The 19,402-nt window shown below is 41.5% G+C and overlaps 6 protein-coding genes across 6 annotated transcripts; 4 read left to right on the top strand and 2 right to left on the bottom strand.

Moving 5' to 3' along the window:
• Positions 1 to 225: 225 nt before the first annotated feature.
• BDB00DRAFT_942702 (uncharacterized protein) lies at positions 226 to 3,121 on the bottom strand. The gene is made up of 8 exons (XM_053129411.1): positions 2,614 to 3,121; positions 2,346 to 2,528; positions 1,963 to 2,178; positions 1,790 to 1,852; positions 1,548 to 1,687; positions 813 to 973; positions 653 to 689; positions 226 to 502 (listed from the first exon to the last, which is right to left on the bottom strand). Exons 1-8 carry the CDS (start codon positions 2,689 to 2,691, stop codon positions 289 to 291), a joined length of 1,092 nt encoding a protein of 363 aa, XP_052974110.1. The 5' UTR covers positions 2,692 to 3,121; the 3' UTR covers positions 226 to 288.
• A 1,911-nt stretch (positions 3,122 to 5,032) lies between these two features.
• BDB00DRAFT_851465 (uncharacterized protein) lies at positions 5,033 to 5,336 on the top strand. The gene is given in 2 exon segments (XM_053125510.1): positions 5,033 to 5,117; positions 5,133 to 5,336. 2 exon segments carry the CDS (start codon positions 5,068 to 5,070, stop codon positions 5,266 to 5,268), a joined length of 186 nt encoding a protein of 61 aa, XP_052974109.1. The 5' UTR covers positions 5,033 to 5,067; the 3' UTR covers positions 5,269 to 5,336.
• BDB00DRAFT_851462 (uncharacterized protein) lies at positions 5,195 to 5,658 on the top strand. Its single transcript, XM_053125509.1, has one exon. It carries the CDS (start codon positions 5,408 to 5,410, stop codon positions 5,618 to 5,620), a length of 213 nt encoding a protein of 70 aa, XP_052974108.1. The 5' UTR covers positions 5,195 to 5,407; the 3' UTR covers positions 5,621 to 5,658.
• A 940-nt stretch (positions 5,659 to 6,598) lies between these two features.
• BDB00DRAFT_851454 (uncharacterized protein) lies at positions 6,599 to 7,001 on the bottom strand. The gene is given in 2 exon segments (XM_053125508.1): positions 6,599 to 6,755; positions 6,772 to 7,001. The coding sequence occupies 2 exon segments, from the start codon at positions 6,876 to 6,878 to the stop codon at positions 6,689 to 6,691; spliced, it is 174 nt and encodes a 57-aa protein (XP_052974107.1). The 5' UTR covers positions 6,879 to 7,001; the 3' UTR covers positions 6,599 to 6,688.
• A 7,065-nt stretch (positions 7,002 to 14,066) lies between these two features.
• BDB00DRAFT_983289 (uncharacterized protein) lies at positions 14,067 to 16,814 on the top strand. Its single transcript, XM_053129997.1, has 6 exons — positions 14,067 to 14,237; positions 14,321 to 14,649; positions 14,748 to 14,930; positions 15,044 to 15,112; positions 15,198 to 15,620; positions 15,713 to 16,814. The coding sequence occupies exons 1-6, from the start codon at positions 14,192 to 14,194 to the stop codon at positions 16,595 to 16,597; spliced, it is 1,935 nt and encodes a 644-aa protein (XP_052974106.1). The 5' UTR covers positions 14,067 to 14,191; the 3' UTR covers positions 16,598 to 16,814.
• BDB00DRAFT_851441 (uncharacterized protein) lies at positions 16,808 to 19,401 on the top strand. The gene is made up of 5 exons (XM_053125507.1): positions 16,808 to 18,236; positions 18,334 to 18,585; positions 18,665 to 18,925; positions 19,007 to 19,186; positions 19,269 to 19,401. The coding sequence occupies exons 1-5, from the start codon at positions 16,887 to 16,889 to the stop codon at positions 19,272 to 19,274; spliced, it is 2,049 nt and encodes a 682-aa protein (XP_052974105.1). The 5' UTR covers positions 16,808 to 16,886; the 3' UTR covers positions 19,275 to 19,401.
• Position 19,402: the final 1 nt, after the last annotated feature.

The following is a 19,402-nucleotide window of genomic DNA, read 5'->3' as shown; positions in this document are numbered from 1 at the left end:
TTTAATACAGGCGACACTACTAGCAATATTATAATATAGCTCTTCTTCGCATAAAGAAAATGTCATTTTGAAGTTTTCTCCGTCTTTCTGTACGCCACATTTTTGTTTATCCTTTATCATAGGCACTTTGTCTCTTATATTAGATCGTATGCTGGTGATGCTTATACTGTAATCTACCGCGCATTACAAATTTCCACCTTTCGTACGCAACGATTAGATCATGTACTCATTTGTGTTGCTGTAGTGGCATTTTAGTAGATATTTACGTATCAATAATTACATATAGTATTACACTTTCGCCATCCAACTTCTACCCATTCGAAACTTGAGAGCTATGGCAATCAGAGCGCAAATACCATTGATTCCACCTCCAATAATCTTGTAAATTATAAACGCATCGTTACCGCCAATCCTAACACTCGTTCCAACAATACTAGCAATCACTGGCAGCACAATGTCAAATGCCATCAAAAGCATGATAAAATTGGTAGCTGAAGGGTATCTACCGGAATAAGTAAATTACGTATGTATCAGTTGTCAAATCACCAACACTACTTTATTAGTTCCTTTTTTCCAATTAGAAAAAGCATGTGTGTAGAAGCTGTACCCATCACCACATATACTTTCGCTATTTTTGTAATCGACAACATACCTGTCCATTCCTACTATGCTTACAGTTACAGATGGATCTAACGAAAAAACAGTTTAGTGTTTCTGAACTTTGGTGATTTGATCCACCACTACAGTATGCATACTGCACTATTGCTCTCACACCTCTAGGACTGCTTTTTTTGGAACGACATATAGCATACTCACGACTGGCCACTGTCCGCAAAATAAACCATAAACAATAATGAATCCAAGAAGTGTTGCAAAGCTATACGCAAACATCCAGATAGCAAAGACGGCTATCACAGAGACTGACATGCTCACCAGGTACATGTTCAGGGGACCGATGCGATCTGCAACTGTGCTAAAGTTTGAAAGAGATAGACAGTAAACATATATGTAACGAGTTGCGTTTGTCCCCATACATGTGCTTTACACGTTATGCTCACCCTAAAGTCATTCGACCAAAAAAATTCATAGCAGATCCAATTGCTGATACGGCTGCCACTTGGGTATCCGAAAGGCCTAAATAGGTCCCGTACGCTAATGATTTCGGTGGCTATTACTATATCACATCTGTATGTTGTGCATTCATTATTTTTCCAAGGAGTTCGAATAGTGATTTTCTTACATGGTATAAAAGTAAATACGATTAATCGAGCACTGACAGAGAAAAATCCAGCTAGCAACCAAAGGAGGGCATTTATATTTCTGAAAATGGTAAAGTCGAAATTTTTAACCTTTACCGCTCCCTTTTGTTTCATCTTCCTCCTTGCGATGGGTTGATCCTTAGTGAACGCAATGGCTATAGCGTTTGTTACTAGCGAGATGAACGCTAGGACGCGAAAAATCCTACTCGTTATTGCATTATCATGGAACTTCTGATGTAGAGTAGGTCTTTTTTCTTAAATGATATAGTATGGTGAACGCATATGTACCATTTATGACCGAGGGTATTGTTCACGGGTATAATTATAAATGGAAGTATCAATCCTGCAAATGGATTACAACTTGCTTGGATACCGAACGCCGTTGCTCGTTTTTTGACAAACCACTGCGGAAGACATCGAAGTGCGACCTGTGTATATGCGTAATTGAGTGAATATTGAAACTGTATATGTGTTTTATCGTAGTACTTGTTTGTTTCGCCTCAAATTAGCTTTATACACCATGTACTTACGCCATACATAATCGATACACCTAAGCCAGTGCATACGCCTAGAGATAGTAGCATTTGCCATATCTACGGTTTATATATACATTTAGTGCCTCTTTGAGAATTTGGTATGCCCATAGGGCACACGAGAAAAAGAAGCATACATGATGGTTCTGTTATTGTGGGTAATTACATACCGCATTTGCTTCCGCAGTTAGCATGAGGCCAAGAAAGATTAAAATGGATCCAATAATCGTCAGCTTTCTAGGTCCCCAGGACACATAGAGCATGTTGGTTGCAGGAATAAAAATATACATGCATCCTTGATTCAAGCTTCCAACTAATGTCAGCAAGATTGTTAGGTTCGGTTCCGAAAATACTTGATTCTTCAAATAAGTATCTTGAATGACACCTGTGATAGCATCAATGACAATCATATTAAGTACAATTGTATCGAGGCCCAAAATTTGAAAAATGATAAGCTGTTCTGGATCCCTTACCCCTAAACACAAACAACCAGGAATAGAAATTAGCCTTGTCTCAAAAAATTTAGAATATCAATTTACTGCGTTGTAACACACCAAGAGAGTGGAAGGCCCGCAAAGAAAAATGCAGATGTTGTCCCAATAGCCACGAGCCATGCAATGCCACCATCAACAACTGGGTGTGGCTCTAAAGCATCCACCTCGTCGTCACATTGGCGATTATTGCTACAAGTCTCATCCGTCGCTAACGACGATGAAGGTCCTTGTTGATATGTATCCTGAAAACAGCATCTTGGTTACAGGTCCCCACATTTTTTCCCACCTTTCTTGCAGAACACAGCCCAGTACTGCTTTTTTTCATACATTAGGATTCCTGCTTTCGCTAGTTGATCCACCTTCAACGTGTTCTTCATTAATGATGCCTTTTTCCTCCTTAGACATTATTTGTTTGCGATTCGGTAATTTGACGTTGTGTACTGTATGTGAATGCTCAATTGTCAAAGTATACCCTTGATAACCTTATAATAGATATGAGATAAATCAAAGGAAAGGGCGTGACAGAACGGCGGAAAAGAAAGTTCGGGGAAGAAGGACAGGAAAAATAAAGTAACTTTGCTTTTTAGTCATCCCATTTATCGCAACGCGTCAGAGACCACATATTTGGTAGATCAATCGAGCGCATGCAGATAAGATCCTTGAATGTACGATACGCAGCACCCACAGCATCAAAAAAGACCGTACATAAAAGTAAATATAATATCTTTAGGATGGGTGGCGTCGCCTGAATGTGTGGTAAAGAAGTTCCAAGCAGTAAAGAGAGAAACATGTTTCTCCTAACCTCAGAGTGAATTTTTTTTTCATTGCAATTGTGTATGCAAGCTGCTCTGTGGATGACTCATTATGCAAGTTTCTCTTATAAAGTTTTTCAGATGATGATTTCGGTTCATCGATCACCCAGGATCAAAGATTACCAACAATCCATTCAGTATATTTTGCCTGAGGTGCTGACTCATACACATAGTCTTTTTTCTACCTTTATCGTTTTTCCTTGTTCCAATTTACTAAGTCATGTACCTCCTACAACCATTATAAATAACTGTAATGGAAAGAGGAAGAAAAAACGAACCTTTGCAGAGAAAACCCGTTGTTTATCACTCTTATAATCATAACTAAGCTGTCTCAGCTTCAAAGCACGCTTGTGTTGTGTTTTGTGGATAGTTAGTTACGATAAAGGGCTTGAAACGATATCGCCGATTTCAAACGCAGCATAAGACGGTGGATTTTGCGCAGCAGTAGCTGTTGTGCACCCTCTCTCTATCACTCATGCTCAAGTTCAAGCATCCACATCGCGTACACGCACTTTTGGCATTGCTTTGGAAGTATCTGTAGTTGTTTACTGCGACGTTTGCTTTGCGCTTCTGTCGTGTTGCTTGGTGATATATCAAGGAAGCGCGTTACGCATCTGATGTCTTTGCTTTGGTTTGCTTCAATCATTCTGGGATTGATGCTGTTTTTATAAAGTGGTAAGCAATATTTCAATAGTTTATTGTACATCTTACAACAAAGAAAAGAGCTGCACTCTCTTTCTTTAGATTGACTATACAATGTCGTCGAGTAAGTGAAACCATTCATTATTATATGGCGTTTAAAAGATTTAACTGCTAGAAAGTGAGCTAACTGTAATGTTTTCGCTCTTAGTGCACTTGCTTTAGCAGGTGCTTCTGTCTTTTCTCGTCTGGCGTTCTTTGTGGTCGCTCGTTTGTCCGGCGATGTTCGCGTTCGTGTACGTGCGCTCTGGTGAGTTGATTATCTGATCTTATCCTAAGCTCTACTTGCTTGATCTGCGTAGATACTAATTAATGACGCTCTCATATCTTTCTAAATAGGGCGCACTCTGTTGCTCGGTGTTGTCTGGCGGTTTCCGCCTTCGTCAGGCGTTGGGGAGCGGTCCGGTCATCCCAGTGGATGTTTCTTTGAGGTAAAAGTAGGATTGAGTTGGCTGGGGGGGGGGCACATGGGGATAGCGATGATGGTGGAGCCGGTGGTGGGGAGGGGAACAACGCTCTGGTTGTGTAGGCAGCAGGAATACACCATCGAGGCACATGTGCAGCGGCGATTCTTGACAGCAAATGACAACCCAAGGCGCCGAGCTTGTATAATTACGGTACGTACTATGCTTTTTTAGTACCTGCGACCATCTCAATTAGAATAAGCTTACTAACTGATATAACCTTTTTCCTTTTCTTGTTACCTTCTTCATATCTCATTCACCTCGGATGTGGTTTGAAGAAGGCTACTAGAAACTTGGGAATTTATTCCTTTCCCAAGGTTGTCATTCCAGTCAGTTCCAGCTCATGTGGATGGTGTCCCTGCAGAAGCCCTACATGTACCAGAGCAATGTTGTTCCTCCAATCCCCCCCACTTTCCGCTCAACCGGAGTTATCCTCGCCCTTTCCATGTCGTGGGTCCCCCACCGGTTGTAGTCAGTGTCATGTCATGTAAGTCCAACTCCTTCGTTCACCTTTGCCTCGGGGATTCCTGAAGCTGGGGTGTCCGGGCTGGGGTGTTTGGCCAGCGGTGTGTGTGGTACGCCGCGATGGAAAGTGTCAGCTTTCCAGGCTAGCCGAGTGAAAACTTCGGGGTGTTGTGAGAATCCCGTCTTTGGCTTGATCACATCGTCTCGTGTGGTGTTGGTGGATGAATCATGGTGATTATGCTGCTACAGGTGGCGTCAGATTTCGAGGCTAGCCGAGTGCAACAACCTCTTTTACTTGGTGTCGATTCGAGGATTGACAGAATCCCGTCTTTGACTTGACCATGCCGTCTCCTGTGGTTTTGGTGGATGAATCTGACGAGCAGTCATGGTGGTTCTGCTGATACAGGTGGCAACAGGTTTCCAGGGCTTGGTTTCGAATCGAGGATTGGCAGAATTCCGTCTTTGGCTTGATCAGTCTATTGGCAGCACATTATCAAATACACAACATGCGAAATTTCTTTGACGGTTTTTTTCTGATCTGACGTTCCTGATCATTACAACAACAGCAACGACATCGACATCGACATCGAACAAGCGTGCGTCCAAGGACCAGCAACATCCAATGAAACGGCGAATCGACATATTAGGAAAGGAGCAGACTTACTATCTAGTGGAAATGCTATGGCGACAAGTACTCTTCGAGCGGATGCGGATATCTGTACTCAAGATCCCCATCAAAAGGCGGTACATGCATTCAAAACTTGCATGGGCGAATTAACTGCAAGTCATCGTGTACAAACTCTGACATCAACTATTGTGGGTGGACAAAACGACCGAGACAAAAAGACGACACGTGTCTTTTGCGCGAATCGGACAGCAGTCGTTGACCTGTGAACACCGGCATGGAAGGAATTCTGAGCTGGTCAATAAAAATCGGCAACAGTGGAATATGGCAATTATCTCAGTCCGTCGGAAATCAATAAGGTGGCAACAAAACAATGTCATTCGAGGCGACATCTTATAATATGGTGGCTATTGGAAGCATAGGACATGAACTTGGAAGTCGGCAACAGCACGCATGATATGATAGCTTGTCAAGCTGGTCAACGATCTTTTTCTTTCCAAAGATGGCAACTTTTATCTATCCCTGCTTATGACAACGAAAACAACAGAGAGCAACAACCTTCAATCAAACCAAGAACAATACTGTCTTATGGCAGATAACCTGTGGCTACCGGTGTGGCGGAAATCATACACAAGAAGCAAAAGCGACAAGGAATTACGAGAGCTAGGCAATGCACGATATGATATGACGTTATCTTAGCGAACCAGAGCTATTACAATATATATACGGCAAGAATACTCATGCATCAACAATTTAGGCGGCAACACAGGGTCAAAACAAATTATCGACCTTCACTGTGTGACAGCACAAACAAGCGGCAGCAAGGGCGGAAATGGTGACAAATCTACAGGGAGCCGTAATTGACAGCAAAAACAAGGAGTACAAAATTCAATCGACAGAAAAAGCAATACTGACGCACATTCGAAATGACAACAAAACCAAAGCTTTCATCAACAGTTGCAAGCTATAAAGAGGCAGATATGACAACAAACGCGAGCGACATGAATCGCACAAAAGCAATGACAGCAAAAGGCAAAAGCATCAGCAAGATTTGGGTGAAACTGACAACATTTCACACGACCGTTTAGTGGTTACAAAATAATAGTAAGTGTACAGTACGTGACTATTTGATCAGGCCAATACTTAATCAAATAGGGAATGATACTTATATACATCTCCTCTTAGTAGACAAGGCGGCAAAGTGGCACAAAAAGTCAGCGATGAAGATTCATAAAAAACATCGGCATGTGCAGCAGGGATATCACGGACAGCAATGCTCAGAGCTTTTTGAACAAGCCAGAATTCATATTAGCCAATATCCTTTTTACTTTGGTGGTCTATGTAACACGGTGGCAAATGAACAAGCAGCAGGCAGTGGCAGCAAAAAGAAAAAAAGGTCCAAGGGCTTAGCTATTCAAAGGGCATCAAACGAGACATTGCCTCTAAGGACAGTATCAGCAAGTGATTGATGGAACGACACGACGGTACTATGATAATTACGACGGCGGAACGAAGCTGGCACGTCATCCATATACAAGTGTCAAATATACAACAACAAGCAAGCATCGACATTAAAGCGCGTCCGAAAAACACTACACGACGAGGGAATCAATCAAATTCTCTTGACGCACAGAAGAACAAGACAAGACATGTGCTCAAGATTTACACACTATGGACTTCCAAGCATACTCATTGGTTTGCGGCAGCAATACAATCATTAGTAGGAGAACTACACAGGTAATTTGGATGTCGATGATGTGAGGTTAACAGAAATATGATGCAATTTGTACCACTGGGATTATATACTTATTAAGCTCGAATGAAAATAAAAGTGAAAACAGCGATCAATGTAGCCGGGCACGATGCAGACAAGGAAGGACACTTGTTATCATCCTTTCCTTGTCATGCGTTGGCAGCAACAAGAAACATCACTAGAGAGAGATGGTGCCAGTCTCTATTCCAGTCGTGAATAATAGTGCAAATCAAAAAGGAGAAAAAGCACGTATAGTAGTATCGTGGTAAGGAGAACTAACGCACATTATGCTCATTACTTTTGTAAACACTTGTGCTCACTGTGATTTTTACTCTATCTTCAATATTAGTGAAGGTCTCTTCTCACAAAACAAGATCCGCCAAAATTTACACCTATTCTTTGTCTGACAGATTGCTAGTAAGTTATTGTCTATGGTAATGATGGCCCCCAAAAAAGCAAGAAATCCAAAAAAAAAAAAAAAAAAAAAAAAAAAGAAAGTAGTGTTAGTGTTAGTTTAGAAAAGTATACAATAATTAGCAAAACCAATTCCGTGACACAAAACGCGAAGCTCAAGGCAATGGAAAAAGCAAAAGCCAATGTCAAGAAACGAAAAGGCGTCACTGACTTTTGATGGAGCACGAGGCCAAGAAGGCACACAAAAGAGGACAGCAGTCGTATCATCAAATGAGCTTTTTCAAATCACACGCACAACAGCAGCGTCAAAACAAGTCTTGCAGATATGTTATACAAGCAACATTCAGGAACCATCAACAAAACAAGGAGAAATCAACACGCAGAACAGCCAATTCTATTATCCACAATATACACAAAAGCAACGTCAAACCATGGACAACACAAACACGCCATTAAGTTAAACTGCACAGGACGAGCGGAAGGGATTAGTAACATCGACAGTACGTACAAACAAGAAAACAGCAATAAGTGCTCATATTACATCCATAGATTCAATGCAGAGGAGTTTAACTTTTAGTTGAAACTCAGAACAACGCTATCTATGCAAAAGAGCGAAGTCAAGATGATCAACATAGTGAATACGAAGTTACGATGCGTAGCTCGAAGTAATAATAAGGACAACAGGCCAACCAGCGATATGGACTGCTAAAAAATTGATAACACGTTACGACAGAAAGGCAGAACCAAGCAGCGAAGTGTCTGTACTAGTACTTTTGTATAGAATTTTTAAAAAAACAAGCAAAAAAAAGAACAGGGGGCTATCATTACTTAGGACCAGCTTATTCCTCTTATTTTAAACCCGAAATATCACTTTGGTAGAAACAGATAAAAAGTTCATACATACATTTAAAATAAAACTTTCAAGTACAATACATACTATCGTGCATCAATTGTATGATTTGTACAACTAAAATTATTTAAGTATGTAAGCGGCCTCAGCAGGACGATGTTTATGTATCTTTTCTCAAAAGCTCATGCATATGAAGCAGTCTACCTCCTTTTTAGCTACATAAACTCGCGCTGTGTTATTTTCTGTTATTGTGGAAAGTACAACTATGCTGCTGTCGACATGGCTATGACAATTATCCAATTGTTGACTCCCACTTCCATTATATTAAATAATAAATTAAATAAAAAAGCGATACAGTACTGTAAATAAAAAGAAGCTTAATAAACATGAACCATCTGTTGTATACATGTCAAGTACGTAGAGTGTATGAAGTACATAAAACAAAGCTATTACATACTGTGATTTAATGTGCTTCAGCGGAAAACAGCGAATATATAATAAATATCGAGAATAAAAGAGATAGAGCCAAGAAATAAGGTGTAAGCGCGGATAGGAAACAAGAGACCCCGGGAGAGCGACGGAGGCCGGTGGTTGGAACTAATGAAAGGTGCTGGAGTTACTGGTGATACTGTTCGATCTTCCTTTTTTGGAGTGAGTAAGTGAGTTTGTATGTGTAGGTGTAAGAGAGAGGAAGGATAGTAAGTGGTAAAAATGCGATACTTCAAAGTTGATGAGTGGCTTAAGGGGGTTCATAGGATAGTAAAGGACGATTACTGGTGATGAGAAAGTGAATATCACGGCAAATGGTGTCATGGATGAAAGGTACTTGGTCAAATACATAGCGCCAGTGAGCAGATCATAAGCCGTGTAAAATGCATGCAATAATGACTTGGATGCTCACGGAGGAAGGGTTAAATGGGAAGGCGAGAGAGAAAATAGCATGGTGAACTTGGTGAAGATGTAGGCGAAAAAAGGAAAAGATCAGACTATATGTGGATATTATGTTGCAAAATCAATCGACGACCGAAAGTTCTGGTCCTAAACATTGAATGCGATGGTGCTTAGGCCTGCTATCTGAGGACAGAAAGTATCGCAAACGATTGGGAACTAACGAAAAAGATCATTTCTAGCGAATAGTCCTTCTTTACTACAGCAATACTATATGCTACAGTATCTTAACCCATCCCCCTTTTTGACTACATATTCAATAACTGTCAAGAAAATAGATCAGCGCAATGACTTCTGTTGATTATACAGTCTCCCAATGATAAATGCGTTTTAAATCGCATTTGTTCTATGCAACACGGCGTATCCATTTTAAGTGTATGTATGAGCGAGTAGAGAACAACAGCTTTATTTTGTAATGAAAAATCCAAATTTTAGCTACACGGAACTAGTAGTACGTGATACTAGTAGAAGTAGTCGTGTTAACCGTGGTAACGTAATTGCTAGCATTATTATAAACTCTGCGGCAACTACGTAGGTTTATATTCTTGCGTACTCCACTCTTACTCAATAGGAACGTACTGACGCCTTGCTCGGTTATATCATCGTTGCTTGTTATAGTAAGAAGCTGCAAGGATTTAATCTCGGCAAGACAATTTAGTACAGTATCCGTGACGTGAGGCACATACTCTAGCCCAAGAATGCGAATTGAATTGGATTCTTTCATATGCGCCGCACAAGCAATCCATCCTTCTTCGGTTATAAGGTTCGGTACTCCACCCCACTTTAGGCTGAATAATTCCAGCTCTTGTAAGTGTGGCAATCTGCCCAAATTTTTCAAGCCTTGGTCGGAAACTGGTACGTTGGCAAAGCTTACTTTTTCCAGTAATCGTGTTCGTGACAGAAAATCGAGGTTGTAGAACATGGGTTCAAACGAGAGTTTCATATAACCGTAGTGGTGCAAGGTGAGACATTTGAGCCGTACTAGCATACCGATAGAGGTCATATAGCCGTCTAAATTTTCTGTTGCTTCGCCGCGATCCTGGATCTTTAGGTGAAGATATTCGATGTCCTGCTTCGTTGTGAAGAACTGGTTCCAGTCCTGTTGAGACCACCCGACGTAATCAAGATTCAGAGACATCGAGCGAGCAAATCGTGTACTTGTAAGAGAGTCCAAAACGTGCATATTGTTACGATTACCAGCAACGCTTAGCTCCTCCACTGTCTGAGCATATTCTTTAAGTAACGGGAATAAGTCCTTGTGATTGCTTGTTCTGGCCAAGCTGTTGTTGCAGCCGATGCTTTTATCCGCAGACATGGACCACCATTTATTGAACGTTTTTGAGTCGAAATGGTTCCACATTATATAGCGCACGGATGGGCACGTTTCGTGAATCGTTTGAATTATGCTTTCCGGCACCGTACGTGGGTTGTATTTTCTGTCCTTGGTAGGCGACAACAATAGAAACCTGAGATTTGGACATCGATTTAGTATGGGGAGAATACGATATCTGTAGCTGAGTGCATTATCGAGTTGTAATAGAACCAGGTTTTTGTGCAGACGGTGATTTGCATGTCTTTCTCTTCGTCCATCGAGATCCCCCATCGCTGTAGGCAGTATCATAAATTCGCTACGAGCAATGGCGTCAGAAAATATTACTGAGAGGCGTACCAAGTTGGGCAATGTGTCAAGTAGCATTGACAGTGAAATATCGTAAGGGTGAGCGTAGATTGATAAATCGGTAAGCGTAGTTCCAAAGGGCATGATCGCGACTGGTAATTTCCTGTCGTCATAATAGGCTTGCCAGCTTCTAAAGATTTTCCGCGTGTCGTTCTCAATAGCTGGAGAAAACATTGATAAGTATTTGATACATCATTGAATTAGTGACGTCCGGTCTTACAATGCTATCTAGTTGTCATTTATCTGGCTGAAACCAGGAAAGCAATATAATCAACGGAGCAAACAGGAGTAGCATTGTATGATCTTACCAAGAGCTTTGATATTGCAACTAAGCTGGTTCAGAACACTGAGTGAATCTTTAAATTTGATGGACACTGAGCTGACAACATGTTTTCCGAGACACTGTAGCATTGCGATGCTACTTCGATTCCAGTGATAAGCAGAAATCTCGAGAGTTTTCCAAGGTACTGTTGCCGACAGTGGTATCACGTTAAACCATCGACGACATACGGTGACGCACTCGACGCAGTCCTGCTGAGTCAAGAGCGAAAAAATATAGTGGATAATTTCAGCTGGTAAAACAAAGGTTAAGTCAACCATAGAATGGGTGTAAGCGGAGAGAAAGGGCAAGAGAAAAAAGAAGAAAAAGAGGAAGAGGTGGATAGAAAACTAGATGCAGAAAAATGCGAATACTAAAAGTTGTTTGATAAACAAGATATAAACCTGATTCAACCACGATGATTCCTTACAATGTAAAATTATGCAAGCTAATATGCATGTACTTAATGCTGATTGTTTCAATATTATGTAAGCCATTACCTGCATGATATTATATAATGGCTATTGCTGTGAAGGCTCCAATGGAACAAGAACATAAGTTTGACAATTTTCGAATTTTCATCTTTTCTCAAATGCTGCTATTTATAGTCATTATTTATATTCTTTGAGGAAAGAAGAAGAAATGATCGTACATAATCTATGTGTAATAAGTAGGGTTTGATAATAGTCAACGAGTGTTAAGCTAGATGCAGATTGAAAGCAATGAAAAGGAACATAGTTGGTTCATACATTAGCTTACAGATATCATAAGCTAGAGTGAGGCAGTGCTAGGTATATAATGAAGCGAGAGTCATAACCGGCCTTGCCTGATAGAAAGCTCTATTTGACAAATTACATGGTATCATATTCACACTGTTGCGGCTTGATCAAGCATGACGGTGGAGCGTAATCGCGTACAATCTTTGTAAGAATCTGGAATTCGCCTTTGAGAAAAACACACTTGAGCGAAATGAACAACAGCAAGCACATGTGCCACCAGATACACTAAGAATCCTATTCCAACGCCATTTTTCTACGCGGAAAATACGCTCCAGCTGCTCGATTCTATGGCGGCTGGAAATTTTATCATCGGAAACTTTCCAAAGCTGGACATGGCAGTCAAATACATGGTACCAATGCCGGGTGAAGACAATGCTACATACGAGCTGACAGAAGCACATAGCCATCTATCAAAACTTTGCACAAATCCTTACATGTCAGCTATCACTGTAAGCTAAGTTCTCTTATACTTTCACAAAAAATTACCTTTGCATGATACATATGTATATATATATATATTCACTACTAGACGCATATAAAGAAAATCAATGGGTCGATACCAAATAATACCGTACTTTCTTTTGACGTCTTGGTGCAGCGCACTATCGAAACATCTACGCCTATCCAAAGATCTTTACGGGGAAGATGCAGTAAATGCCGTTGAACTGAACAAATCGGTACCCAAGGCAATCATATTCTCCTTATTCATCCAATTTTATCACACAAAATATATACTATCGTATTAGAAATGAGATGTATACCGGTAAGAGCAACGATGCCTAATAAAGATGACGACGATGTGATCCCCCACGATGAGAAGACAAATCTATAAAATCAAGCAAGGTCAAGTGCAAAAGTACAGCCTTGTGAATTATTGATCAGTGCTGTAAAACGGATTTTAAATACCCACGAAGATGTCTTTCCATGTAAGTAGTGATGTCTTAAAGCATATGGACTAACGGGAAGAGAATATGTACAAGAAAACAAATATACTAATAAAGAGAGTATACAGTGCATGTATTTCTTCAGTCATACTGGAGTTCATCTCAAGATTATTATGTACAATGCTTAGCGTATCCTGTTGCTCGAAACAAACCTTTTCTACCAATTTTCGTGAAAGGTTTGGCAAATGTTTTAACGAGATGCGCAAGGTGTTTCCGGCTGTCAACATTGTACCTGCATCGGCATCACCGCTTATTGCATATCATCGTACGCTTCGACTTGAAAACATTGACGTTTACCAAAAGTATCCCCTTCCTGGATATGCGCTTCAGGTCAATTTTGTGACATCCGTCCAGAAATACTTGCAATTGAATCTCTTCCCGTTCATTCAAGAGCTACACTATAGTCTATTAAACCATTTCACAATTTTAGCCTTATATGGTAACTTTAGTTTAGTTTCATGGAATAAATTGATGTATTCTCGTTATTTCTTTTTGCTAAAGACAAGGAGAAAGTAAAGAAGGGTTTTCTAATACATTATCAGGAGATGAGCAGTATCTGGGATCACAGGAACACGAACATTCTGCTGCTATGACGATTTTTGTGCTACATACATTAGTCCAATGACGACAGTCTTTTTGCTGACCAATGAAACTGTAAAGGCTGAGGCGACGGTACGAAAGAATATCATAGCTCTATATTTTTGAAACATATGTAGCGTATTGCTAGTACGTAGAATATGCATGGTCAATTCATTATGTTGTTTTTGTACTTCTTGCTCTTGTCATTATTATTTTGTAGCATGAAACTACACAACATGCAATACATCCTAAATTATCCGATATAATATGCTTTGGACACTAAATAGATAGTACATCATAACGGTAGTTATCTGAAACATTGGTACATTATGTAGAGCATATCGTTTCTGTTGCTATCGTATTTACAATGGCCACAGTAAAAAGAGTTGTATCTGTTCTCAAGGTAACACAATTTTGACACGCTCTTTTGGGATTACGTATATGCGAGCTCCCGCCATTTCCAATTCCGAAAAGAAAGGAGCGCCGAGACAAACTGCCAAGGGAACTCTTCTTTCCCAAACCCTTCGCACAGTCTTTTATTATCTTTTCCTTTCTCTTTGCAAATTCTCGGACATAATGGTCTCATTGTGGTGGGGACAGAGTGCACTAGACGAACTCATTGGTAAGACAAAAGTTTACCGCTCCTTTGCCGCTTGCCCACTGGAACAAAAACAAAAGAATAACACAGGGTCTTGCTGCACATAGAAAAGGCGACCTCAGAACTCTTGCCTGCTGGACAAGAAGATCTCGCCTTGCACCTTGAAATTAGCGATCAAATTCGCAGTAAGAAGGTCAATGCCAAAGATGCCATGCGGTCACTGAAGAGGCGTTTGGAACATTCCAACCCGAATGTCCAAATGGCGACTTTATCGGTATGTTCCACGTTTCTTTATTATTATTATCAAGATACTTACCAATACCTTGTATATGCTCAGCTCGTGGACACTTGTGTGAAAAACAGTGGGGATCAGTTCGTTAGAGAGGTTGCGAGCAGAGAGTTTATGGATCAGCTGACATCAATGGCTCGTTCACTGGTATAGTATCATTATCCAATTGATTACTCTCCTTTGACCTCTGAGAAAAACAATAGGATGCTTATCGTTTATTTGCCTCCTTAATGGGTTTTATATAGACGGAGTGCAATCCAGACGTCAAAAACAAGATCCTATCCATTATTCAAACATGGAGTTTTGCCGCGAAAGGGAATCCAGGATTGGCATATATTACGGACACCCATCGATTGCTGCAAGCGGAAGGCCATGTATTTCCTCCAATGAATGCATCTGTTGATCCCATACTCTTGGAAACATCTGCTGTAAATATCTATTATGTGATAAAAGAGAGACTGACATTGTTTATGCTAAGTTAGTGGCTTGCGCGCTTGTTCATGATATGCTAGATACTGATACTGAACTATATCTCTATTAGCCGCCAGAATGGAGTGACTCGGATGTTTGTGAGCGTTGCAGAACTGCATTTACAATGACAAACAGAAAGGTAATGCATTGTATTAGAAAGGAAGGAAGGGTAAAAAGGTTGTTAACGATGACACCTTATACTTACTGAGTTACTGTGTGTATAGCATCACTGTCGACAATGCGGTAAGACATTCTGTCAGGAATGCTCGGCAAAGACGATGCCACTACCCCATTTAGGCATTGATGAGGAAGTACGCGTGTGCGATGGATGCTATATCAAATTGAAGCTGGCCAAAGCTGCCAGGAAGGGTGGATTACCGCCATTACCGTTCTCACCTCAATCACAAGTCTCTCAGCAACAACAACAACAACAACAACAGTATCCTGTAAACAATGGCCCTGCGCAACAAACCACATCAGCACCTACAGCCTCTGCTGCTGATGATGATTTCGATGATGATATGAAAAAGGCAATTGAAATGTCATTGAAGGAGGCAGAACAGCAGAAGAATTTTGGCAGAGGATATACCCCATCGCAACAACCAGTTCAGCAGCCATCACGATCGACGCCTACTTCGGCTACTCAGGTTAGTAATGCACAGAAGGCGCTAGATGTGGATAAAAGGACGCGTGAAGTGAAGCATGCTGAGTGGGGGCCTTTTTTTCTAAAATCTATTAGGCCAATCAGGAAGAAGAGGACGATCCAGAGCTTGCTGCTGCAATTGCGGCCTCGTTACGTGAAATGCAATTGTCCACACCTACGCCTAGATCGGGCGATTGGGAGCAAAGAATAGTACAGCCAAATCCAGACGAGATCTCCCGAGTAGAAATGGAAAATATCGAGCTCTTTTCTACCTTGATTGAACGTATCCATGCACGTGGCGGTGACATATCCAACGATCCTCAAATCAACAAACTGTACACTCAAATTGGCGCCCTGCAGCCCAAATTAGTCAAGACTCTAGCGGATGTGATTAACAAACACAAGCTTCTGGTCACTCTTCATGACAAGATGAACCTTGCTGTAAAGTCATATGATCGACTGTTAGAAGAGCGTGTTGCTGGAGCATATAATCGATCATCGTATTATCCTGCAAACCCATCACATCAATCTCAGCAGCATCAGACCAGCTATCCTAATGGTCCTATTGCCACACCTTCTCCCTCGACAGATTCACCCATATACCCTCAGCAACCACAACAGCACGGCGGAATGAACGGATACCCTCAGTACCCTCCTGCTGCTGAACCAGCGTACCCCGCCACTACGATTAGCTATCATGCATCTATCCCTTCTGCCCCTGCGCCGGAATATCCACCAGGACACGGATATCCCCCCGCCGAAAATCCCGTAGCGCAACAGCCTTACCAACAACAGCAATATCAAACACCTCCTCAAGACCAGAATAGCTACTATCATATCCAGCAACCTCAACAACAAATGTATGGGTACCAACAACAGGCACAGCCACAACAGCAGCAGCAGCAGCAGCAACAGCAACAACAACATATTCCTGCTCAGAAACAGCCTTTTGATGATTCTCCTTTGATTGATCTTTCGTGAAAAGATTTTAAATAAAAGACCAAATTCGTTGTTTAGGCAACTTAATAGTCCTTCCTCATTGTCTTCTATCAGGAACAAAGAAGGTGATTAAAGGAAGTTGCTTCTTTCTGAGTTTCTCTGCGCGTGCGCGGGGAACGGGCAGCATTCCCGTCGGCACCTTTTAGTGATTCATTCAGGACAGGGCATTATAGTTTATCGGGTTATTGAGAAATAAATCTCCTCTCTTTCTCTCTTACTTACTTTCCATATTGTTGGTGTGCAGTGTATGACCCTTTGTGTTTTTTGCTAAATGAGGCCAGCCATTGCCGTTATATTATGGTTGGTACTACTATCATACGTTTATGCAATACAAGAAGAGGAAAGCGCTTTCATCACTACTACGGCGGAAGCAACACCGGCCCTTGACCTGATAAAGCGTCTTCAACTGCCGGACACCTACACCGACAATACACCCTACAGGGGACTCGATTTTACTTCCACCAACGTCACTGTTCCTTTACGTACCCAACGCGACATTGGCCTCAATGTTACTATTGATCGTTGGCTTTGGCCTGCCATTGACCTCAAAGGCGCATATTTCGGCAATGACTATTCTGCACAAAAACTAAGTCATGTCGAAGAAGTAATGTACATGGGTTACCGACGATTGGTCGTGGACCTGTATTGGGATCCAGATAGGCGTACTTGGCAGCTTTGTCCAATCAAGCTACCTTCGTCAGCATTTTCAAAACGTTCCAACAACGAGCATGCCAGCACCAATACTACTAATGGAATGTCTTCTTCCACGACACCGATTGGAGCAGCAGCAGCAACAAGAAAAGACAACAACAGTGCAGCAAAGCAACATGAAGCAAGTACATTCGGTCACTTTGTGAACAAACTTGTGCCCATTTCAACGGAAGACGTCGATGTCGGACAATACAAGTGTGCGCCCTGGTACACGTTTCGGCATTTTATGGATTCAGTCAACCATTATTTACAAGCAACGGACTTGTCGACGCTACCATCTGAGACAAATTTAATGTTCCTTATACTCAACTTGCATCAATTCGACAGCAGCAGCAGCAGCAACGATGGGGGAAGTGACGATGCCAGTAGTCTACGTGATGTCATTCGGTCTGCAGTAGTAGGCACCGACCGTAACACTTCACGGCTCTACACACCCAATGATTTGATCCGCGACCGAAGTAACCTAACAGCTTCATTTGGCGTCCAGGGCACGCCCTATTACGAACCCTCCATTGACCCAGAGACGGGAGCATTAACAAGCGCAACTGCATGGCCGACACTCATCTACCTTATTCAACGAGATATCCAGTTACTCGTTGGATTCGGCTATAATGATCTTCCGAGTAACACCAACTACGACGTCGCCCGTGATCAAGATACGCTTTTCAATGCAACACAACTGGGTGCCGGATGGTACATGAACGAGGTCAATTTGACGGACATGGATGCAATGGGCTGGGCCAATTGCGCACGGCCTGCAAATAATACATTTGTCTTGCCAACAGGCAATGAAACTACCGTATCCCCTTCACATCCTGGCCCCAGTGACACTCTACTATCGTGGTCTTGGGCTTATATGAACGATCGTTATAATGATACCCGATTCACATACAACAAGACACTAGAAGCTGTAAGTGTTTCCCACGACTCCTTTCTTTCATGAAGCACAAGTATTAGGAACGTTACACAAAAGCTAAATTCATCATGCATGAACTGTGCAAAAATAGGTGCAATGCGGGTACTCCCCTTACTTTACCAATCATAATTATACAGACGATAATGCAGGATATTCTGTCAATGACACGACCCATCTCGCCGACAACATACTTGGTACCATTTGGTCATGGGACGTCGGTGAGCCAAAGATAAACAACAACCCACATTGTGCCATGATTCAACGTTCGAATGGTCGATGGAAAGCAGGCGATTGTACCGAACTACTTCGCGTAGCTTGTCGTCAACAGAATGATCCCAACAAGGTAATTGCTTATACTCTTCACGTGGATGCTCCTGTGTTTGTTGCTGACAACGACGAAAAAATATACTACATTTACCTAGTGGATGCTTACATCGACCTACGTTTCCTACGATCGTGCATTTTCTGCATGCCCGGACGACTATGTGTTTGACTGTCCACGCATACCACAGCAGAACCGTATGCTCTATGACGTGCTTACACAAGATCTCATGCAGAACGGCCCCCAAGACAGCGACATAAAGGATCCTACGCACCATGTATTTTGGATCAATTTGAATTCGGGAAACAGCGGCAGTTGTTGGGTCGTTGGTCTATTTTCAAAGTGTTGGTGGCTTAATGATGTAATGTCATATTCTATATTTATTTATAAGCGTTTTAAAGAAGAAACTACTTCGTTTACTCACAAATACATGTATCTATAGAATGCAAGCTATTTCCAACGATTGATTCGAACATCTGCTGTCGCTGGTGTTATAGTCTTGATCCTATTTGGAATCTTTGCCTGGATCAAATGTGCTCGTTGGTGGCGTAACCGTAAAGCACGGATCCGTAAACACTTTATCAAAGATCTGCTGGCCAGACGTGAATATGTTACCGTACCCGTAAGTTTTTCGGTACCTTTTGACGGTTCATTGTGTGTAACCAGACAATAATCATCTTTCTTTTTTTTTCACGATTCAATAGGCTTAATTTTACATAACACTCCATCCCACTTTGCAATTAGAACAAAACCTTCTTTAGATTTCCTCTTTCACTATATGTACAACATAACGCATGCATATAATGTAATAATAAGAAAGTCATACACAGTACAACAT

This window comes from Zychaea mexicana, assembly GCF_025766255.1.
Source record: "Zychaea mexicana strain RSA 1403 chromosome Unknown BDB00scaffold_124, whole genome shotgun sequence".
Classification (NCBI taxonomy): Eukaryota; Fungi; Mucoromycota; class Mucoromycetes; order Mucorales; family Lichtheimiaceae; genus Zychaea; species Zychaea mexicana.
The sequence above is the reverse complement of the archived record's forward strand: the minus strand, read 5'-3'. Positions and strand labels throughout refer to the sequence as shown.